The 25,193-nt window shown below is 42.8% G+C and overlaps 1 protein-coding gene across 3 annotated transcripts in view; it reads right to left on the reverse strand.

Annotated features, from left to right (window-relative positions):
* Positions 1-25,193, reverse strand: part of TNIK (TRAF2 and NCK interacting kinase) — a 408,961-nt gene that overhangs the window by 299,317 nt on the left and 84,451 nt on the right. For all 3 annotated transcript variants that reach the window (XM_073803896.1, XM_033855468.1, XM_033855467.1), the window contains exon 2: positions 16,407-16,472. In XM_073803896.1, the coding sequence (XP_073659997.1) occupies positions 16,407-16,472 (66 nt within the window). The remainder of the gene's footprint in view (positions 1-16,406; positions 16,473-25,193) is intronic.

Consider the following 25,193-nt stretch of genomic DNA (forward strand, 5'->3'; position numbering starts at 1 on the left):
AAGTACACTTATTTTGACATATTAGCAGAATTACTAGGTCACTTGTAAGCAGCAAAATAATTCTCTTTAACCTTTTTAAAATGGTCAAAGAGAAGAAATAAAGTATATAAACAATGCTGAGGAATAATGGCTTGCTAGTGTTACCTCTCCATTTTAAAAGGGACCCTACTGCCGATGCAGGGGACACGGGTTCGTGTCCCAGTCTGGGAAGATCCCACATGTCGCGGAGCGGCTGGGCCCATGAGCCATGGCCGCTGAGCCTGCGCGTCTGGAGCCTGTGCTCCGCAACGGGAGAGGCCACAACAGTGAGAGGCCGGCGTACAGCAAAAAAAAAAAAAAAAAGGGACCCTAAGAACTGGGGACCATAGATCTCTGTTAAGCCAGAAATTTTTAAATTAAAGGTTAAATCACTGAATGCTTGAGTTCAGCCCCACCTTGCTTTCATTCTTCCAATGAATTGTATCTGCTTAAGTCTTTGGTGTCAAAAGGTTGTAGGTGGGTTCAACTTCCAGTTGTTGGAGTGACCTAGGGCAAGTCAAGCTTTCTAAGGCCAGACTCTTCATCTGAAGAGCAGGGATCATAAGTATTAAGTTATCTACCTCATGACGCTGTGGAATGGAGCCTTTCCTATAATGGGCATGAGTACTATATATATACACTATACATATATATTTACATACCAGTACTGCTTGTATTGTTAGCAGAACAAAGTCAGTCCTTGAGCTTTAAAGAGACACATGAACCACAAGAAAAGTCAAGAACTTCCACTTAAAACCACAATGAGATACCACTGCACACCCGTCAGAATGGCTATCATCAAACAGACAACAAATAACAAGTGTTGGTGAGGTGTGCACTGTTGTTGGGACGGCACATTGGTGAAGCCACCATGGAAAACAATATAGAGGCTCCTCAAAAAGTTAAAAATAGAACTGCTATAAGATCCAGCAATTTCACTTCTGAGTATTTACTCAAAGAAAACAAAAACACTAATTCAAAAAGATATATGCATTCCAATGTTCATTGAGGCATTATTTATAATAGCTAAGATATGGAAGCAACCTAAGTGTCCATGGATAGACAAATGGATAAAGATATGGTACACACATATATATAATTCAATATTACTCAGCCATAAAAAAGAATGAAATCTTGCCATTTGCAACAACATGGATGGACTTAGAGGATATTAAGTGAAATAAGTCACACGGAGAAAGACAAATACCACAGGATCTCACTTACATGTGGAATCTTAAAAACAAACCAAACAAACAGAACAAAAACAGACTCATAGATACAGAGAATAAACGGGTGGTTGCCAGAGAGAGGGAGAGGGGACATAGGTGAAGGGGATAAAGAGGTCCAAACCTCCACTTATATAATAAATAAGTCACAGGGATACAGCATAAGGAATATGGTCAATAATAATGTAATAACTTTGCATGGAACAATTGGTTACTAGACTTATGGTGGTGATCATTTCATGATATATGCAAATGTCAAACGATTATGTAGTATACCTGAAACTAACATAACATTGTACACCAACTATATTTCAATTAAAAAAAAAAAATACTGGGCTTCCCTGGTGGCGCAGTGGTTGAGAGTCCGCCTGCCGATGCGGCGGACGCGGGTTCGTGCCCCGGTCCGGGAGGATCCCACATGCCGCGCCATGGCCGCTGGGCCTGCGCGTCCGGGGCCTGTGCTCCGCAGCGGGAGAGGCCGCAGCAGTGAGAGGCCCGCGTACCGCAAAAAAAAAAAAAAAAAAAATACTGCCACCTAAAGCACAAGTTAAATCTATGAAACTCCTATAACCACAAGAGAGGACCCAAGGGCAACAACCATAAGGACACTGTTCTTTAACAAACTACCAAGAGTTCTGAATGCATCCTAACCTCTAAGGTTCAAATCTAGAAAGATAGAAACATTCTTCCTCAATGTGACCTTCCACGGCACACAGGTCACTGGGCTGTGTCTTTACCTGTAAGTCAGTTCTCAGGCTTTGAGCATTTCATCGAGATGCTCCAGTCCTACATCCAAGCAAAGCTGATATTGGTTAGTTCTTACAACTTTTATTCTGGAGAATGTTCTGTAAATATCCTCCAAGCTCCAAATCCCCCCCAAAGTGTATGTTAGTATGAAGAGCCATTATCCTAACAAAATCAGCTTTTCTGGCCACATACATATCATAGGGTGACACTGCACCACCAGGAACTGTCCTCAACTGCTACCTCTTCTTAGGGAGCAATCCAATTCCAATAAAGCATAGAGCCCTGTCAACACCAACACCAAATAGATATACATACCCTTGTACATCTACTCATTTTTTTAAACTAATATTCAACACTAGGCACTTAACTGCTTCTATTTTAACCCAAAATACAAACTGTGAAGAGGGGATTTTCTCCCCCATATTTACTCTGGAAGAGACACCAGCCACAGAGAAGTCAGTTAAACCTCATGTGCCCACAGACCTGAGGTGGTTAGCTCCCTGAGCTGTGTTCCTCAAGGAAATCTGGAAAGAAAACCTCTGGGCTTTGACCAGGACCTCAGAGAGCAGAGAGGAGGGCTCCTTAGGAGAGCTCTGTGGGCTCCTGAGCTCTGTGGGTCACACCCTTCCTGAGAGGCAAGATCCTGAGTAAGATGTTGAAACCTCTGGATGTTCATGGTCTCCGTCAGCAAATGGGTATCATAGCCCCACACAATCTCTGGATTCAAGTGTTAGAACAACAACATGAGGACCATAGACTTGGAAATGCCGAGACACTCCCTGGAGACCAATGCATGGAGTAAAGAGTCTCTTCAACACTGATCACGCAGACGGCAGAATGCTGGGGGTGATGGAAGTTGTGACTGGAGTGCGATGGGAAGCATGGTCAGTATCTGCCTTATTTTCACACGTTCACAAATATATGGATTTGAAGGAGAACTAACACCACGATACATAGTATTTAGGACAAACTTCAAAGACCACAACTGACCATGGTATTACTCATCAGCTGAACCAGTATTCATAAATCTCCTTTGCTTCTGGACTGGAAAGGAATGGTCAAACAACGAGCTTTTTGTCTGGACGCCAATATATTTTTTTGGGGTTTTGTTGGCAGCCTTGTTGTTGTTTTTGCCTCCCTATTTTGTGTTTTTCCTTATCCCCTACCAACACTCCAACACTGGTTTCTTGGACACACCTTAAATTTAGAACATATTTACTCAGATGATTAACTGTAGTCATTAGTCTTGTTCAAGCAAGTCTTGTCCTGAGCAACGGGTAAGCTGGAGACCCAAGGAAGAGGGCAGCCTCCGCTCTTCATCAGGCATCTGCTCATCCCACCCCATCCCCAACCTGCTGCAGACCATTCAGGCTGGTGCCCAGCACCTCCTCCTTTCAGCACTCACAGACGGGCAGATCCGTATGGGGAGGGGAGCAGCCTGGGTGCTTAGCTTCTGTGATAGGTTTCTTCAGGGAATGAAAGGTTTTGAAAGTTCTGAAGGATCTCTCAACGTGGGTAAGTGGGTACAAAATTGTAGAACCAAAAGTACTAAACATTTAGGTGACAAAACATTCCTCTTCTGCTCAAATCATCAGAAGGGTTAGCTGGGGGAAATCAGAATCTGCTTAATTTGAAACTCCTTTTAAGAGAATATACAATCAACTCTGCCTCCATCCAAACAAAAAGACTCATTGTCTTTGGTTTTCACTAACTTTCACTCTTTTGACACATAAAGAGAAAGAATGAGGTGAATACAGGTCAAACTTCTCATTGAAGCAGCTGACAATAGTCTTTAGAGGCACTGCTGGAGTTCTTGGGTCATGGGCGCTACCTACTTAAAATCTGCAGAAAGGAAAAAAAAAAAAAAAAAAGTGACTAGTGTGATCCTTAATGGAAACAGAAATCGAGAGTCTCTACAGAGAGATTCCCAACCTGCATTCACGATACATGATTCAACAAATAGTTTGTATCTTGATACTGTTGCCAGATCACTCTCTACTACATTACCCAGAAATTCTGTCCTTTTATCCTCTGTTTCCCTGTCTCTCCCCATCCTCAAGCCCAAACACACAAACCTAGGCCCCTACAAGGGGGGAAAACACAAAGGCAAAGAGTAAGCGATCTACCACAATGCCACACCAGGCTACAGCTAACTGGAGAGAAAAGCACAGATTATGCACTGGCAAATATTTGCATGGTCTCCAGAGCAGTAAGTTTCATCCATTTGCTCACAAAAGTACACGACTGCAGCTGACAGAATAAATCAATTCCATTCAACAAACATTTATCAAGCTCCGGTCTGATTGCAGAGTCTTTTGGAGGAAAAATCACGCACCTGGATATTGGAGCTGATTTTTGAAGACGTCTAGAAATATGCTATTCCTGCCCCCTCCCACCAAAAACAAGTCATGAGAAAAGGAGCAACCACCTCCCTCAGATGACCAGCACAGCAGCATTTTACATTGTAAAATGTAACAAGCCCAAGTTCCTCTTTGTAGATGGAAAAGAATTCCCTTCTTATCTTTCTGGGGAAATAGCAATTTTGCTTGTTGTATAAAAACATAGTATAAGAAACCAGTGATTAATTACCCAACCATCAATCACCTTTCAGTATTTTGGATATAAAGATTAGACCAACTATATATTGAAACAAGTTATGTCATCACTGCTTTATATTATATATTCAGACTTATCAGGGATTCACTTGAAATGAATTCTAAACATGCAATGCAAGAGCAGGGCAAAACCAATCCCTGCCAAACACCTAGGGGGATTCTCTATCCCCTGCTCCCGCCCCAGATTTCCTTCTGGGGAACTTGTGTGTGGAGCTGAGAGAATTTAGGCTATGTGACCACGAGTCAGGCTCTATAGCCTACTTGTTGACCTCAGGAAAGTCATTTATAAACTGAGACCTAACTTCTTCAACTTTAAAACACGGATAATCATATCCCTTCTATCTCACTTGTGAGGATACTGTGAAGGTCAAATAGAATAATGAAGATGAAGGTTTTATAAAAATTGTTATAATCATCAATATTGATGTTCAATTCCACAGTCCTGGAGACAGGGGAGCAAAAGGAAAACCTAAGAAAACCCACCTCTGTTCCCAGAAGTGTGTAACAGGGTCTTTACAAGTTTAAACAGCCTGTAGCCATTTAGCCACAGGGACAGTTTTCGATCATGCCCATGAAACCAGTTTCAAAAAGAAGGCAAAACAGTTTTTTTCTTATCCTATTTTTTTTCTGTTATAATGCATGGTAGGTGGACACTGTTTTGATGTAACTTATCAGTATTTAGCAGCTGTTGGCTAGTATTAAATATTATATTGAGGGTCAGTCTCCTTGATGTATATGTTTCAACAGTTGAGATTAAGCAAAAATGACACATATTCCACTGAGATAGGGCATTCCAAGCTCAGCGAAACATGAAAGTGGTAGCCTTTTTTTTAAAGTTGATACTTTTAACCATCTACTCTGTATCGGCGCTAGAGAAAAAGTAAAGTAATGTTCCGAAACTCAAGGAGCTCTGAGTTTAGAGTGGAAACAGCCAGACAGAACATTACAAAACAGTGAGGGCAGGATGATGAGGAGAGGTCAGCAAGTGTCCCAGGGTGCAGAGAAGGAGGGCTACCGCTGAGCCAAGGGTTAAGGCTGTCGGGTAGGTGGCAGGGATAAACAGAAACTGCTAGCACTGTGACAGCACTGCGCAGGCGTGAGTAAGGATCCGCCCAACACAAGGCTGGACGGGGAGATAGAGGTCGCGTCCTGAGGAATCTGGGCCTGGGGACCTCATCTGCTCTGTGGATGGATGCAGGAGGGGTGTTCAGGGGAGTGGCGCACTGGAGAAAGGACAGCTGCATCGGGGACACCCTGACCACCTCCTTCCAGAACATTCTGCTGTCGTATGAAATACTGGAGTTTCATAGGGAAGAAAAAAAAATTTACTTACTAAAAGAGAAAACAGGTGCTACATTTAAAGGTAAAGGGGAATCTCATTATAAAAGTGTGATAAAAATAATCACAGCCCAGTTTAATAGAGAAAACGTTAACAACACTGTGTGAGGATTCATAGAAGATGTTGGCACATTGATTGACCTCTACCTCTACTTCTGCCTCCACCTGAGAAGGATCATTTTATTTAGACACAAACAGGCTAAAAACGTCAAGGGCTTCAGCCGGTTTCAGCTTCCTGGAACAAGATGCTGCTCTGCAGGGGCTGGGCAGTCAGTCACCTGGAGGATAAAGCAGCCAGTGAGTCATCCTGAGGAACACGGACACACGGACACGCAGAGGCGCAGGACCCTTCCGGCCTCGTTGGAGAGGAGGTGTTACAAGAAACTCTCCAGGAAACCATCACTTCTACAATTAAGTTTACTGGGAATACTTTTTAAAAGGAAGACCAGAGGCTGGGGGAAAGAGGGGGAGTGGGCAGCAGGGAATTACTGTTTACTGAGTACAGAGTTTCAGTTTGGGCTGGTGAAAAAGTTCTAGATTTGGATAGTGGCGACGGCTGCACAACAATGTGAATGTACTTAACGCTACTGAACAATATTTTATGGCATGGATATTTTACCACAATAAGAGAGGGTGGGGGAAGGAGAGAGGGAGAGAGAAGGAATGAGGCAGAACTAAAAAGTACTAAGATTTCTAGCAAATTCAACTGAGAGCCTCCTACTGCGTTCCTGAACGTGATGCACAGGACAAAACTGAATTTCTCAAGAAATACTCTGAAGAAAAGCATCATCTGGAACATGCTAGCGGCCAAAGACTATATGTCCCAACCGGCTATATTATGTAATCACGGGCAAGTTTTCTAAAACAATAGAGCACCTTCCCCCTAAAGGAGACTGAGCTCTTCACGTAATTTAGTTCATAACTCTTCCCTGCAGTCTAGAAAGATGATCTCGTTATTATCATTATTATTATGGTAGCTATTTTGTATTTATTAAGAGTTCTCGGTGAGCCAGCTGCTATCCTCTCTTCCTTTGTCGTAGATGGGAACAAAACACACAGCAGTTCTGTGCATGGCCTGGGAAAGTAAGCAACAGGACCAAAATCAGAAGCAATGCCCAAGGCCACAGCACTCGACAGAAGAGGCTGTAGTCTGCCCGATTTGGAGGCCCAGGCAAGGCTTCCCTCCCCCATTCCAGATTCTCACCACCGAGCAGGGCTCCTACTTAATAGAGAACACATACTTGCTTGCCAAAGAGTAGATACTTATTTTTGCATTTGCAAAATATCCAAGTGGACTTAATAAAATTATATTTGAGGTTAAACCACAAAGATAAGAAATTTAATCCAGGGCCCCAATTAATTATTCTTTTTAAGAGAGTCTCAAATGTTTCCCATGTCTAAAAGAGTTACAACTGTGCATGGCCCTAAAGTCTGTGCCTGTAATCCTGACCGAGTTTCATTTCACAGGTTACAAAAAAAGCCCAAATAATAATTACATAGTAACTATTGATTGTTTAGTTACTTGAGACTGCCTTATAATCACCAAATCATGAAGGGTGTTACGAGATCTATAAACGACACATCATCAGGGTGCTGTGCACCAAGTTATTTGGTAATTCACTGATATGAGATGGAAGGGAAGAATTTTGAACTAAAGTAATCTAAACACTTCTAAGGAAAGGTGGCACACATGTGCCGATAATAGATGTTTATTCTAAAGGCTGATGTTGAATAAATGAACAAACAAGGTAAACAAAACCCCAGGATAGAGATAAGAGTGGAAGAGACTCCTCCCCAAAGGCAAAGACACCAAAAAGATCCTGTAAGCTACCTGAGAGGCAATACCTTAGCCCAGTGGATCTCAATTCTGGCTTTGCATTAGAAGCATCTGGGAAGTGCTGGAAACTAGCTTTACACAGTCCTACTCCAGACCTACTAGAACCAGATCTCTAGAGAAGGGTCCAGATATGTTTAGTTTTTCAAAGCTATCCAGATGATTTCCATAAACAGTGAGGGCTGAGAAACACTAGTAGCAAAAAGAAATCCTACAAAGTCCCCTGTGGCAAGTTTTAGTAGCAACTCCGGAGGTCTGGCCACCCAGCGGAGCAAGTGACCTTCCTTATGCATATGGGACACAGGCTCACAAAGGTCTTTCCTCTGTGCTTACATGGCAGCCATCTAGTTCATTACACCCAATGGTCACAGCATGAGGTGACATCGTCTTGAGCCAAAGGAGCTGCAAAGAACATGGGGATTTATGAAAAGCTCATCAAGCCAAACCATTTCAAGGGTAAATGATTCTACTTATGGGGCAGGAGTAAAATTGTTACCTATAATTCTGGCCAACTGCAATGAAAGTACCTTCTGAGACTAAATAATAATAACTAAATAATCCTAAAGTCTTAGCTACAGTCAAATGAACCTATGACTAAGAACAATGCTTTGCATGTGCTACAGCATCTTAGAGGCATGTCTATTTGATGTCAAAAATCACAATTTCTGCGCTCCTAGAAAAACAGTGCTTGGGTATTTTTGGCAGGTACAACTTGTTTTAATTGAATGAAACCAACTGGTACCCTTGGGCTATATCAATTTTAATAGATAATCTGTTACTATAAACAGTATGAAAATTATTTTTAAAGGTGATCGACATACTAGACCTGGCCCAAGAGCCTGGTTTATAGGGAAATAGGGAAGATAGACCTGCAGCCATGTTTTATATAAAATGCCCCTGATGCAAAGGATGATACGGAGGCTGCAGCAATGGGGAGATGGACACTCAGCTACGGTACCTGGACCGTAGTTTCTGTGTTCTATGGAATAGTTCCAAGAGGCATTAAAAGCAGTTACTTGGGTAGGGAGAGGAGAGGGGAGATTCCACAGTTAAATAAACTGGGAAAATATTGGGTAGAACAAAGTACTATAAATGCTAACATTCAAGAGTAAGGGATGGTTAGGAGCACTATGAAACCTCTTTAGTCACTCTATTCTTTTTTCACAGAGCTGATCTTGGGGTTCCACTGAACACACTTTGAGAAATGTGACTGTCTAGCTAACAAATGTCAGTGAGGCAAAGGCAAAGCCAGAGAGACCTCCACTCAATCCAATGACCCTGTTTGCCTGAAGATCACAAAACAGAAGGGGTGCAAGAATGAATCTGTAGCTGGGGTCAGGCCACCCAGAGGGGACTTTCATGTACTTGGTAACACACAGCTTAATGGGCACAAGGATGAAGAGAGAAAGGTCGACTCAGGATTAAGCTTCCCTAGTCCCTGGATACAGGACTCTGCCACCTACCTTGTAATAAAATAAAAGACAATAGCAATAATCAAACCTTAAGTGGACATAGCAGTTTAAATTTAACAAAGTACTTTCATAGTCCTTAATTCATTTCAATCTCACAGTAACCTGATGGGATATATCAGGAAAGGTTTTTTTTTTTTGCGGTACGCAGGCCTCTCACTGCTGTGGTCTCTCGCGTAGCGGAGCACAGGCTCCGGACGCGCAGGCTCAGCGGCCATGGCTCACGGGCCCAGCCGCTCCACGGCATGTGGGATCTTCCCGGACCAGTGCACGAACCCGTGTCCCCTGCATCGGCAGGCGGACTCTCAACCACTGCGCCACCAGGGAAGCCCAGGAAAGGCATTTTTATCCTCATTTTACAGATGAGAAAACCTGAAGCTCTAAATGGTGATATGGCAAGCTCAAAGCTACGGCAAGTTAGAGGTGGAGCCAAACCCATAAAGACAGATCCTCAGTTCCTAAGTGAGGTCCTTACTACCCCACTCTCCTTACGAATCTCATAAAAAGGGCTCTCTACTTAGATCTTGCACAATCTTAAGGGGAAGAACTGTCGATTCTCCCCCCAAATTTGTAAAATATATAATTATTTAAAAATCACTCTCACCTCAGTAAAATCCCAGAGTGCTACACCCAATTCTTCTTACGTCCTCTAACAATCTACTTCTTCTTACAAATTATTCAGAAATTGGCTTTATTTAAACAAAGACCAACTATAACCTACTTCTTCTTACAAATTATTGAGAAATTGGCTTTCTTTAAACAAAGACCAGCTATAGTATCTGAATGGCAATTATATCATCCAATGCCATAAAGAAGAATTAAGAATTGGGTTTAATATAAATAATGCAATTCTGAACATACCTAAAAAAACCAAGAACTCAAAGGTAGAAGGTGAAGCACAAAGATGTGTGTGTTTCTGACCTCATCTTCTATGAATGCTTCTTGCACATCAGAAACACTTCTGCAAAACCAAGACCAAGGAAAGAGCTGGTAAGCTAGGCTCCCCCTGGCGCGTGTGTTTGGGAAGAAGAAAAGGTTGCTGAGTGCCTACGATGTGTCAGGCACTGGGCTGAGGGATTCCATACACATTACACTTTAGTTTTCATAACAACCTTACACTGTACTATTACTAACAGTACTGTTACTCAGAGAGCAAGTTGGCCATCTTCACAAAACTAGAACGAGGCAGAAACAGACTGGACGCCAGCTCAGTCCTGCTCCTAAGTCCTTTCCATTACACTCCTTTCCACTTACGAAAATGTTAAATTATACCCCAACATATGCACATGCCGAGGCCTCTAAGCTTTTTCCAAATCCCCTTCCCACAATTCATTCAGGTCCCCACTCTGACTCATATTGCTCTGTATTCTACGCTCCCACTGTCTCTGTTTGCACATCAATTTTAAGAGTTTTTGCTATTTTCTCCTACGCTTAGAGAAGTGGTCCTCAGCTGCGGAGAACTTTGCCCCTCAGGAGACAGCTGGCAATGTCTGGAGACATTTCTGATTGTCAGGACTTTGGGGTGCGCTGGCATCTCATGGGTGGAGGCCAAGGACGCTGCTAAACATCCTACAATGCGCAGGACAGCACCTCCACAACAAAGAGCTTTCTGACCCCAATGTTTCTCAACCCAGTGCCAAGGCTGAGAAACCCCGCCTTGAAGGGATAATGTGGTTTAATAAATGTGCTTTAGTTTCCTCCCCTATAAAAGCATGAGGAGCAACTAAGACACCATATAGGAAAAGCTTTAGCACACAGTAAGCATTCTAACTAAACATTAAGTAATTAGTTAATCTGACTGCACACTTTTTAGAGTAGGAACCACCTTGGTTGGCTCTGCCTTCTTCCCACACAAAGCACAGGGCTTTTGTCACGGGCACTCAACAAATGTGAAATAATGTATTCTTTATATGTGAATTTTTGTTTAAAAAACAAATGCCACTATTATTTAAGAAACACAACATTCTCCCATACTCACTCCTTACCAAACAAGAAGTGAATAGTATAATTCATGATTCATTAGAACAGAATATGAAAAGCTACATTGCATCCTGAGTATGTCATAGAATCACCTCCATAGCAAGACTATCAATAAACCTACTATTAAAATGTTTTGTCTCACTTCAACAGAAAATTTATTAAGAGATCACAATATATAGATTTAAGGAAATCTCATGCAACAGGCTCAGATTCTTCTGTCTACGCCAGCTCAGTTTTGACCATATCAATTGTCAGGTCTTGAGTTGAATTACTCAGAAACCACCTTAAACTGTAATCACAAGCATGTCAAATAAAAACAGCAAAAGTCAAATCTCAGAATGAGTATGTCAGAACTGGCTGGCATCACATCTCAGGTCCAGATCTTTGCGCGTTTTTACTTTTCTCAGTTTATGCATGTTAGAGTCGGCACAAAAACCCTACAGTAAATGATTACAAAAAACATTAGGATTAACATTCACTCAAGTGGCCCTACAACAGGATAATCTACAATCATTTTTGCAGAGTTTCTGGAGGTGTGGCCCCAGGGCCCTGAACATCAGAAGGAACCCACACACTTATTAGAAGTGCAGATTCCTGGACCCCAGCCAGACCTACTGAATCAAAATTTGACAGGTTAGGCCTGGAAATCTACATTTTTCATCATTTCTCAAATATCTGTTTTGCATAGTAAACTCTGGGAACCTCTTCCAGGAGGGTGAACCCCAGAAAATTGATTTGCCTCATTTGTAAATTTCCAGCATGTATCTTTCTTCTACAGACTATCAATAATTAATTTAACATAAAATCCACACCCCTACCATAAAAAACAGGGAGAGAATTCTGTTGATGACTTTTGTCCAAATATGCACATCTGAAGTCAGCAGACTGACATTTTATGGGAAATGCTGAAAAAACTGGGAATGAATATAAATAGAATTATCAAGGAAAACAGAGCTCAATTCTGGGCCACACACAGGTCACCATCTACTATGTACCAGATGGGGGATACAGTGATGGTTAGACGGACTAGGTCCCTACCCTTATTTTTTCCTTATTATGCATTTAAATTGTTTAATATATACATAAACAAAGAAGTAAAATACTTTCAGAGAGTGGCAATGCCATGAAGACAAAAAAACAAGTTGACAGAGAAAGTCATTGGGAGGAGGGAGGCAGTGGCAGTGGCTGGCTCTATTAGATACAAGGATGAAAAGTGGTTTCCTTGAGCAGGTAACATTTGAGCTGGGACCTGAAAGAGAGAAAGCTAGCCATGAGAGGGTTGAGGGGCAAGTGCTCTAGACAGAAGAAACTATTACTAGAAAGACCCTGAGGTGAGAAAAAGGTTCGCATGAAATTATTATTGAAATTAAATCAGAAATCAGATAATACACACAAAATGTTTCATGACATAGAAAACTATTTTAAAGTATGAAGGATTATTTTTATTAATATGTTAGAATCGTTTCAGGGCAGAAGCCAGGATAATGAAGGACCTCAAGTCTAAGTCATACGAAGAATTAATTCAGCAACTGTGGCTACATTGCCTGGAGATGAGGAGACACAAGTATGTGTTTGGGGGAAGAAGGGAGAAGTCTTCTTCAAATATCTGAAGGACTATGTTCTTGTGGAAGAAGATTACATTTATTTTTTTAAATAGCTCCGAAGGAGTGAAAGGAGCTTGAACTGGTAAACATTTTAGGAAGGGAGAATCTTGGCTCATCATGATAATGAACATTCAAAGGGAATTGCAGGCAAATGGAATGACTGGGAGGTAATGAATCCCACACAGGTGGAGGTGATCAAGGATGGGCTCAACAGACGCTGGCAGAGGCATGATTGGGCTAGATGACCTATAAGGACCTATGAAACCCTTTGAAAACACACACACACACACACACACACACACACACTCAGTCACAGTGTTCTCTCTCAACAAGTACTATAACCACCAACATGGCCTCTTTACTTCAGACTTTACAACCTAGAGGAGGTTTTAAGAGAAACCTGAGAGATACTGAGGAATCCACCATATTCCCAATTCACGTTGTCACCCCAGAATAAAGTACATTTCCATCTCTGCAATAACCAATATACAGTTCCAAAGGGCAAATTAAGAAACAGGATAGACTAACATTCATTCTTGAAATCTGTGGCTAAGATTTAATGGTGTTTTAGCAATAAACATTAAACAATTATTTGGACCTATTAAAATAATTACTCTATTTTAACAAAAATGTGTCTGGATTCCATTAGGTCCCAATAAGTGGCATGCCAATGAATAGCCAGCGCCTTTAGCAAACGGGTATGTGGCCTTTGGTTGGTTCATTTTTCTCATGGGAGCCATAGGCCCAAGAAGATGATTTCCTCATAAAAAACCCTGACAGAGCCTCTTTACTCTTCATTATTTATGCAATCTGGCTAGAAAATAAAGCAAAAAACAGATACTGAACTACCACTTGACCACCTGGGACCAAAATGATAAACAAATCTAACCTTCCAAGGAGAGACAGACCAAGCTAGACTTGGGAGTAAGGCTAGAAGCAACTTTGAAAAGCTAAATGTTGTTAATGACCTTTATATAAAATATGTTTCCACATCTAGATTTAAGTGGCTTATATGAAGATATACTTCAAGAAATACTCTCTTAATATCTACATATACTTTTTGTGTATTGAATTAAGTCTACTTCTTAAAAACTACTTGTAAATAAAATTATATTGTGACTCTCTTAGGACAGCTTATTAAAAGAAACTTATAAGAATCTTTCCAGAAAAGAAAGGCTACATCTGTATAATTGTACATAAAACTATACCTCATTTTATGAAATCCAGGAACAACAAAAGCCAGGGTTACAAAAAATTAAAATCAAAAATTTAATATTTAATGTAAAGAAAGTATTTATCACAGGCTTTTTTGGTATAGAAATCTGTTCCTAGGGCTTAAAAATTTATATTTATGTTTACACTATTTTAGAAATATACCTATTCCATAAAAGTTAAATATAACCTATAATGTGGACAATCACTTCCTAAATTATTTCTCTTTGGGTTCACGTGTATTTGAGTTCAGGTTTTGCAGTTTATTAAGCTTTAATCCTTCAGGGCTCAGAGTAACAGCAGGACTGGATTAGTGACCCAGAAAACCCAGGTGTCTCTGTTCTTGAGGGGGTGCCACCTAATATCATCTGGGTCGTCTAGAAACCAAACCCTTAACTGGGCACGGAGGATTCATCTTTCAGGTAAATCATTCCAAGTCCCCAAAACATTTATAGCAAACACTCTCGCTTGACTAATGCGCAGAAAAGCTGCTGTACCACAAAACAATACATAGGGCTGGTAAAAGAAACCAAGCCTCCTGTCTCAAAGTCCAATGTTACCACCATGGCCATCTTTGCAGTCTCCCCTCAGCTTGAGAGAAGCCAAATTTCTGTATCAACCTCTAAGAGAAGGGCACCCTTTAGAACAATAGTGTTAACAACGTACTTGGCGAATTTCTTTCCTCTCTGAAGATCTGAGACCTCCTGCGACTTGTTTCCTTTTCTTTTTTTTCAAGTAACAAGAAATTAGGGCTAATTTTGGATTTTCCAAACATTCTCATCCTTAATTGAGAATCCTTATCTGTTTGTTATCCTCCCTTGCAAGAATGTATACAGTCCACCTCTTGGATTAGTGGACAAGGCTGTGAATCATCTCCCAGATGTGTATTCTACAGGTGGGAAGCACAGGACAATGGAATGGCACTATAAAACCAACAGCATTATACAGAGTTGCTTCTCCAAATTGACAGCGAATCAGAAGTAATTCTCTACCTAAATCAGGGCTTAATTCATAAGCTCACATTAATTCACAAGTTCAATCCAACTTCTCAAAATGCAATAGCACAATCTTCCAACCTGATTATCTTCACTGAAAGTATTTAAAAGCATTTGCTGAGACACCTTTCTTTCTTGTGTCAGACAAGATCAGTGTCAAGTGAACAGCTGGAGTAGACTACATTCTGTCTAATTGCAGGGGGTTGACATTTTAGGAAATAATCATTTCTTGCAAGAGAGAAATTTTCCCCTGGAGTGGACACCAAAGGGTACCTCCTGGTAAATAAAGGCTTAAGTATTTATATGTGTGTGTGTGTGTGTATATATATATATATATATATATATATATATATATATATATATGTATATGTATGTATGTATATATATATACACACACATATACTTTTGACATTCTGTAGAATCAGAAATATTACAATCTGGATGACTTCTACAATAATTTTAATCAACTAAGAGAAGTTTAGGACTGAAAGAAGTAATTTTTTAAAAATAGAACAACAAGAGAGAATTTGCAGTGAAAATGCCATCCCATATCACTACCACGCTGGAAAGTGACGGATATTTCCCTTGAAATAATCATGCGGAAACAGTTGGTTTGTTTTGAAGGCATTTATTTCAATAGCTCATTCACTAAAACCCCCTGAGCTTTAGTCCAAAAAGTTAATTTCCATTTTCTTTTGATAATCAGGAGAATCAACCCACTTTTCTAAACAATCACTTTTTCAGATCATTTTCTGGGAGAAAATATGTTTTAAAAGCATGTTTGGAGTGAATTTGTAAGTAAAAATTTAGTAAAAAGGAGAGAAGAACTTTTCATTCCTCAGCTCAATCTCAGCTCAAGTTTAACTTTTAAGTATTTCCTATCTTGTAAGAGTCGTTGCTGCCATTAGGCCTTTCTTTGTGAGGTGGCCGGTTTTCTCCTAGCATTGTTCACTAAATTCATTTAACTCATGCCCTAGGCCAGTAACAAATCTACTTTTCCAGCTGTGATACTTTAATAGCTTAAATTTCTAAAGTAAATAGCATCCTTCGCGCCTTTGAAAACCAGTTCTGGCAGTGATTAAAGTAAAGAAACGAAACATTTAAAGAGCTTCATATATGCACCATCAGAATGCATGTGTCAGCTATAAGCTCTATAATATATAATGAAGGGAAATGCCCAAATCCCAGAATCCGGTTTAGGCAGTGGGACTACAGACACATTTAAAAAGATGGAGAGTCAATTAACAAGTATATTATCTCATTTTAAATCTGTTATGAAACACGTATGAGTGAGAACAGACAGCACTGCTATTCAGCATTCATGAACCGAAATCACACATAAGCCATGTTCAAGCTCAAGGAACTTACCTTGTACACTTGTCCGTATGTTCCATTGCCAACAAGTTCCACCAATTCAAAGATCCCTGCAGGGTCCTGAAAGAAAATAAACAATAAAAAGTCAAAACGATATTCTAGCCATTGTCTTAATCAAAAGCAAATACGCATTTAAAATAAGCAAATAAACAACAACTTTAGCTTTGGGGGGGGCTCTCATATGTTAATATTAAAGAGTATTAAAATTTAATTCAGCTGTGGCTATGAGATGAGTCAAAATCTATTTGTTTCTATTTTACATTTCTATGAGATGTGTTTAAATCAGACAAAAGGAAACAAGACTTCATTGAAACAATTTTAAAAAAGAATAATGCATTTCTCACTGTCAAATGGAAATACACTTGTAGGTACCTCGGGCTAAACTGAAAGGCTCACCATCCTGAAGGGGTTCCAATTTTGAAGATTCTTCTGTTTGACATTTCTGAGCTGCTCATTGTGTTGAACACTGGCAGTTCAGAAAGGAGTGCTCCCGTGTTGTGGGGCAATCTTCCCTGCAGAAGTCAACAGTTTCCAAGAGAAAATGGAATCAACCTAACTTCCTCTCTCAGAAAGTATTTCTCTGGATTCATCTCCCCTCTCGACAATGCTGCCTCTGCTAAATACACTTTTGCGGCCTGGCCTCCAGTTCCTGCAGGACCTGGAGAGTCCCGGGCAGGATCTAGAATGCAAACGAAACTGGAGAACTATCCAAGTTCTTAGCACCGAACAGGTGTCTTCTAACCCTCAGAGTCAGCTGTGTTAGAGCGCTCAATAAATATCCAATAATCGTGGATATTATTACCGAATTACCATCCCCAAAAGTCGAAAAGAAAAATCAAAGCGTATAAGATTCAACTCAGAGACAGAAAGTGCCTTTGGCCTCCTCTGATTCCTAACTGGACAGAAATGATTTCTTTAAAGGCCTAGCTCACGAATCACAAACATCCATGTCCACAGAGGCCGGGCAAGTAACGGAACAGAGTGAGGGGGCCGCAGGGGCCTGTGACAAACTGAGGAAGTCACGTCCCCTTTGGGGGGCAGGGGGGCCAGCTGGAACCAATCGTTGTCATGTCAACCTATGAGCACAGTCTTGCCAGGTCTGAAGATTTTTTTGAAGAAAAACTGAACATTTTGTTTCATGTGAGATCTCGTTTTTAAATGTTAGGCACGAACTCACTTTAAAAAAAACTCTGGGGGACAAATGAAAAAAACGTCAGCCTCTGGCCTAAAAAGCATTTCCCCTCTCCAGTCAACAGGTTTACAGAGCACTGCCATATGGTGTGACGGTGACTGAGAAGCAGGCGGGGAAAGCCTTGATTTTAGCTTCAAACAGGCCTGGGCCGAGCCCCAGCTCTGCCTTGTCTGGCGGCGTGATCCCAGATCTCTCCCCTGGGAGAGCTACTCAGTCTCCACGCAGACAAAACGGGGAGGACATCTACCCAGCAGAGCTCTGGGGAAGAGTAAGTGAGGGCCTAGCACCACACCTGCACGTAGTCAGCAAACCTAATATCTGACAGGAATCATTTTTAAGCTGAGGAATCCCACACCTCTAGTAGAATCTAAAGGGAGAGGGGCTGCTATTCACAGGGAAGGGGACAAATGAGTTGGAGGTGACAGGTTAGAGCTCTTTAAAGTGACAGTCTTCAGCAAATCAGTCCCAAGAATAGCCCTTTGTGTTGTGTCTTCAAAGATCTCACATAGAAAACAAATTAAAAAAGAAAAAAATAGGACAAAACAGCAACAGCTGAAGCACTTAGTCACTCACAAAGACTGCAATTAGCATTATCCATTGTTATAAAGACAGGAAGGCAAGAAACCCCACTCCAGACTCATGTTCCGACAGATGGAGAAGTCCAGAAGTTCCAGCTATGCCCCACCTGGCCAGGGAGCTGTGGACATCATCCCAGATGGAACCATGAGACAGGAAAACATGGGAAAAGGACCTAGAGCTCTGCAGACGGAGACCCCAGAGCTAAAAGTCACTGTCAAGGCCACCTGGGAGGTGCCTCAAGATGGGAAAGAAAAATCGTGTTTGTTAAACTACTAGGCCATTAGAGCAGCAGGTTTTATTATGAATGGGATTAGAAGGAAATGAGGAAAAGGGGGAGAAGTGGCCCACAAATGGTAGCAGCTGCTGTTTGTTTCTAAGCTGTGCTTCCCAGTAGTTTGTTTGCGCAGTGGTGTTTCTGCAACAAATTTCAAGAGAGGTCCTACATTTGCTTGAAATATCTCAATTGTGTGTTGTTTTCTTTTTTTAATATTTATTTATTTATCTTTGGCTGCATTGGGTTTTGTTCCTGCACGCGGGCTTTCTCTAGTTGCGGTGAGTGGGGGCTACTCTTCCTTGCGGTGCATGGGCTTCTCATTGCGGTGGCTTCTCTTGTTGCGGAGCACGGCCTCTAGGCACGCGGGCTTCAGTAGTTGTGGCACACAGGCTCAGCAGTTATGGCTCGTGGGCTCTAGAGCACAGGCTCAGCAGTTGTGGCACACAGGCTTAGTTGCTCCGCGGCATGTGGGATCTTCCCGGACCAGGGCTCGAACCCATGTCCCCTGCACCGGCAAGCAGATTCTTAACCACTGCGCCACCAGGGAAGCCCCTCAATTGTGTTTTCAACATTCATTTTTCTTGACTAGAAAAAAAATATGAACAAAAGAAAGGAGATGTAGGATGGTGAGTACCAGCTGCCATAAGGAGCCCGGGAAGCGTAAGGAGGGTGGCAGGAGAGGGAGGTGCAGAGCGGGGACCCAGTTCTGCACCCAGGGATCGCCCCACCTCACAGACCTCTCCTCAGGGCTGGGGTGTAATGGGCAGGTCTCAATATGAGCCAGGCAGCCTACTCCCAGGTTCCTTCCTCTCCTCAAATAGTCCATTCATAGGCATATTGGTCCAGCCAGTCGGAGCCAAGAAGGTTCAATGCCAAGACTTTCATTCCAGCTGCTGGGAGAGAGGCTCTTCCCACTGGACACATCAACGGGCTCAGAAGCAAAAGTCAGAGGGACTACAGAGTTTGATTGGCATCCCGCCTTGCGTAAGCAACCAAACCGGAAACAGTCGTCAAATTAGGGTGGTTCCCCAGGAAACAGACTCTGAGAATCACCAAGATTTACACAGAGGGTTAACCGGGATGTGCCTCATAATCAACGCCAGTGGGGAGTGACTGAAGAAGGCCTGGACTGAGCGGATGAAAGAAGTCAATGCAATGCAGTGGAACAAAGACTTCACCTGCTCCCACAGGAGCTCTGGAGTTGGGATGACTCTTCAGAATTACCCTACCTTGAGGCATGGGGGCCTCTGTACCCCACCTCCATTGACTAGTCATTGCATGCAGGCTGTCCCCCATCCCCGTCCCAGGGGTTATGATCTTGGGTGAAGGGACACTCTTCAGCCGAGGACAATTCCCAGGTGAGAACCGTCGCTAGCCGCCTACACTCCCAGCAGGTGGAAACGAGCACCTCAGCAGCGGACAGGGAATCTGGGTGACACACCATGGCATCCACTACAAGCATCCTGGCTAGAAATGAGGACCCACTTGGAACTGGAAGAGAAGTCTCCAAGCGTCTACCTTCTACAGTATACTGACAGTAATAAGACAAAACGGCCCAATTAGAGTCATGGTGTTTGCAAGGAGGGGGCTCTCTGAGACCCTAGAAAGCACAAGGCAGAGCTATTGTTCAGGGGCACTTGAACTTAGCACTGACTCTAAGCTTCCCTATTCCCTCTCCCCCAGTCCAAGTACCTGGACAGCTGGATGTTTGTGAATATTCCCTTACACAAATGCATATAAATGTCAGAGACTTTCTTGGGGAATACTGATATAGCTTGAATGTTGTAAGCATTCAGCTGTGTGCTCCATTCTTGCAGGACTCTAAAGTAATTTCTCCTGGCTCACCGGTGACCTCGATCTCTTGTTTGTAATGGTCTCTTCTCAGTTTGTCCTGGTTGTTCCCTCTGAGGCACTGACACTGCTGAGCATCGCCACTCTTGGTGAAATCCACCCCCTCCTTTCTCTTCCGTCATCCAGTCTCTCAGAGAGATTTTTCTTTCTCCTGCCCATACCTTTAAGGTTGGCTGAGCCCAAGGTTCCATGCTCCTGTTGTCCACTAAGTGCTAAGGATTTTATCTCCAGAAGTCCACCATATCCGTCTACTCAACCCTCTTCATACAACAGCCCTCACCATCTCTTGCTGGGACTGTTTATTTCAATCAATTCTCTGCTCCTTTCAAGCTATCCTTCACACCAATCTTTCTAAAATAGACATTTCTAAACACAACACACCACGCTTTAAAATCCTACACAAGGCGGTTCAAATTGAAAGTCAAGGTCCTGTCATTCTTAGGCCCAGCTTTCATTCCCAGCTTCGTGTTCCATCATTTTGTGCTACATCCAACCGCTTCAAACCTCAGTTCCCTGACACATCACACTTAGCCATGTCTCTCTGCCTCGGTTCATACTGTCTGTCTGCCACGATTATTCCTTCTACTATTCTCTATGAGGCAAAGCCCATCCTTGAAGGTCCGCTGTGACACCTCCTCTGTGAAACCTGTCTCAAACTAGTGCCTCCGCCTCTCTGCCCCCATAGCACGTTGTGCGTGGCTCCATGATAACCGCTCTCACACAGTGAGGTCCCCTCTTCCATTTCTCTCTCTTGATGAATTGCAAATGGCCTGAGAGCAAGCACGGAGCATAGTTATCTTAGTGTTTCCAGCACTTAGCATGGTGTCCAACACACAACTGCTAGACATAGCTATTTACTCAATAAGGTTGATGTCCCACAATGCTCCACAATGTAAGTAGAGGAAGTCGCAAAAAAGGGGATCAGAATGTAGAGCCACAGGTCTAACAAGCTTACGTCATTTCTTTTTCCATCTAGACATAGCTGTCCCAGCCACCGCCCCTTCCTCACCCCCCTGACCCCGCCCCCAACTGCACAAAACGGTCACATGCATAAGCTCCTATGGTCTTCCCAGCTCTAAAGAAAATTCATAAGGGCCATTGTTGTAAGCTGTGCCTCCGGTACGTGGAGAAGACAGGCTGTCAGGATGCAGCCACGTGCAATGCAACAAGGAGAAGACACTGTGCCTAATGATCATGTTCCAAAGACAGGAAGGGTAAGAGAAAAGAATCAGCTTAATCCTCCCTCTCATGTTTGCTTAGAGGCTCGTCGTAAAGCCGGGATGGGCAGCATGGAAGAAGGTTACATACACCAAGGAGAAATGAGCAAATCATTGACATTTACCAAAGTCAGGAATCCCTGTTGGCTACACATGCCTTTATTCAGATCTTAACCTTTGCTGAGAGGCTGAAAAGAACATTTAATTCTATGGTAGAGCAGGTTACATTATTTCATAATGAAATATAACGACATATCAAAAGACATGCTGTTGCATGAAAGAAAATGTAACTTTTCAGCAAGTTACTGATGAAGGCAAATTTGATTAGTCATAATAATAAAAATCACAATAATCACTAACATTCCATGAGCACTTATGTGCTAGGTACTATTCTAAGCACTTTCCATGGAGAGATTATTTAATTATCGCAACTCTATCAACTGGTTGCTGTCCTCGTCTTTGTTTTACAGAGGAGGAAACGGAGGTTCAGAGAAAGTAAGAACCAAGTCGAGGTCACACCAACAATGGGTGGCTGAGCCAGGATGGGTCAGACTGCAAACCCCAGGCCCTTAAGCACTCATCACCCCATCAGCTTCACGGAATCAGAATTCCCGGCCCTTGATTTTCCACTTGCTAGCTCTCCAGCCTTGGGCAAGTTTCAAACCGCCCTGAGTCTCAGTTTCTCCGTCTCTAAAAAGGGAACAATAGTATGTCCCAGGCAGGGTTACTGTGAAGACTGTGAAAGTGTGTAGACTAGCTCAGGGCCTGATACTTAATAGGACTTCAATAAATATTAACCTCTTTCCTTCCTTTTCTTTTTCCCTTTGAAAAAAGAATTCATTTAATACACAAGGAATATGCTGCAGAAAAATTCAGGGTGTGTTTCAAATATTTTCAACTCATAAAGCCAGTAAAAGAACACCGATTGTTTATTAACCAAGATCGCCACGTGCTTAACACACAGAATCAGATACTTATGGACAAACAAGTGTCTCTTTAGAAATCAGCGAGACATTTGGAAAGACGTGTTAACTTTTCGGGGCTCCTGGGATGCTGGAATAAATTCTCTCGTCTATCAGCTGATGAAATTCAGGTGGCATTGGCAGGCTCAAGTCTGACTTCTCAGCAGGATGGAGTGATTTAAGATCTAGGAGTTAATATTCCCAGTCACTGAGTTATACTTTAATTCTTCCAGGTCCCCTGAATGACACTGGATTTATCAGAATACTAAATAACATCTCTGGACTAAATCTCAAAGACTGGAAAAGCCAAACCTAAATCTATAACTAGGATGACTACTTCCTTAGCATCATAAACGATGATACATACCCTTCCCAGCCCTTTCCCCCTTCTCTGAAAACGAAATCAAGAGAGAAATTGGGAGCTTGTACAGACTCTAGACAACCCTTCTCCCAAACTCCTCTTCTTCAAGACATGGCCGTTCTGTGCCAGACCTTTCCCTTGAGGTCACCAGTTCTGCGTCAGGGTGAAATAAACCCTCGCAGAATACGGACGGCTGATACGGCTCCCAGAATGACTGCCTACCCCGCAGATTCCCTACTGACATCTGCTAAAAGACTGTGCTTACTCCAAACTCACGGGCCTTAAAAAGACCAAAATGTTATTTCTCTTAGAACCATATTTAGCAGCTGATTTGTTCGGTTGCAGCCCTAACTGACAAGCATATGCTTACAAAAGCAAAACAGGACAAAGAAAACAGGAACAGTAGGAGAACTTTCCGTATTTATCTTGAGCCTTCAGGCTTTTCAACACCATCGTTATTCCAAAGCAAGTAGAGCGCTGGGAACCATCGTGCTGACTCAACACAGCACCCCCAATTCTAGTCCGTGCTGCACTCACAGCCAGGCCAGGTCCCTCGAAGCATTTTTCACTGACCTTCCCTCCTAACGTGAGGGTCTGAGGAGCGAAAGGTCTTGCCTTGCACAATGGGGTATATTCAGTCCCTGGGCGCTACCGGCACCCTCCCACGCACCTACTGTCTGGGGTGGAAGCAGGCGGTACACTGGCCCTGCCTCCTGGTGTTTCCAGGCTGATGAAGGAATAGACATAAGCAGATAACTACACATACACAGTCATTAAATTACAATGACAAGCGACATGCAGGAAAAATTAAAAGTGCTCCGAGGGCTTCCCTGGTGGTGCAGTGGTTGAGAGTCTGCCTGCCGATGCAGGGGACACGGGTTCGTGCCTGGTCCGGGAAGATCCCACATGCCGTGGAGGGGCTGGGCCCGTGAGCCATGGCCACTGAGCCTGCGCGTCCAGAGCCTGTGCTCCACAATGGGAGAGGCCACAACAGTGAGAGGCCCGCGTACCACAAAAAAAAAAAAAAAAAAAAAAAAGTGCTCCGAGAGCATATTCCTGGGAGATCTACAAAACAGCCCAGATTTCTCTTCATTAACATACTGCCCAAGCCATGCCTCTCAAATGGGACAGATAATTCAAGTAAAAAATACATACAAAAATAACATAAAGCTAAAACACTGGTTGCTGAATTTTCTCACTTGATCATCTATATAAATTAAGCTCTACAGAGCTGTCAGAGGATTGGTGCAAAAATGTTAGATTTCACATCGGAATTCTGCTCCTTGCTAGTGTGATTTGACCTCTCATATTCTGATTTCCCCATCTGTAAAATGGGAGAGTCCCGCTTGGCCTGCGGTGTTTGCAAGGCTGTATCCCACACAAGCTGGGCACCTCCCCAGTGCCACATGTCCTTGGTTGTCCTCTGGGAAGGGCGGTGCTAAGTGCAGGCTGACTCCAGGATGCCCACTGCCCCTTACGGCTGTGCTTGGCTAGACAGTATTGGCATCCTTTTACCAATACTAACTCTGGCAGGTTCTGGACATGGTCCCAACCAAACCTCAAGGGACACGGCCCTCAATGCTGGTAGCTGCTAGCCCTCGGGTGAGGGGGACCGGAGCCTCCCCACTTCCTGTTCGGGTCCCAGTTCCACCGGCTACTCATACTCAGCAGCCAGCGGCCGTGGACCAGCTTCCCCATGCCTGCCACGGCTCACCTGCTCCACTCGGGACGCTGCATCTCCCGCCTGTCCTCAAGAAGCAGCCTCTAGAATGAGATCTGAAACCTGGCTCTTCAGATTAATAGGGGTGAGACCTTAAGCTGTAATGGTCATTATCACTGTCTCTGGGATAGACAATGGCCTAAATGCTTTATAGACGTTTTCATATTTAATCTTCATAGCGACTGTGGGAAGTAGATATTACTAACCCCAATTTCCAGATGATGAAACAAAAGCTTCAAGGAATTAACGTGCTCAAGGTTAAATAGTATGTGGTAGAAACAGCAGCCAAGGCCAGACTGCAAAGTGAGGAAAAGCATACATCCCATGAGGACTGTTCGGAGGATCAGAAACAACATATATAAAGCATTTAGCTTTATGCACAGTAGTGCTTAACAAAAAAAGCTACTGCTATTATCGCCCTTGCTGCTGGTATCATTAAAAGTTGCCCAAGATGACAGCACTGTCAGTAGTAGAGGCAGAATTCAAATCCAGATTATTTTTAATCCAAGCCCATCACTATTTCTCACTTCTCTACAAATGGCCAATGCTGAAATTAACTTGGGGCTGTGGGGTTGATGAAGGCCTTGCAGTTTAACCATGGAGCCAGAGAAGGGCCAGTAACCTC

The sequence above is a fragment of the Tursiops truncatus genome, chromosome 4, assembly GCF_011762595.2.
Source record: "Tursiops truncatus isolate mTurTru1 chromosome 4, mTurTru1.mat.Y, whole genome shotgun sequence".
Classification (NCBI taxonomy): domain Eukaryota; kingdom Metazoa; phylum Chordata; class Mammalia; order Artiodactyla; family Delphinidae; genus Tursiops; species Tursiops truncatus.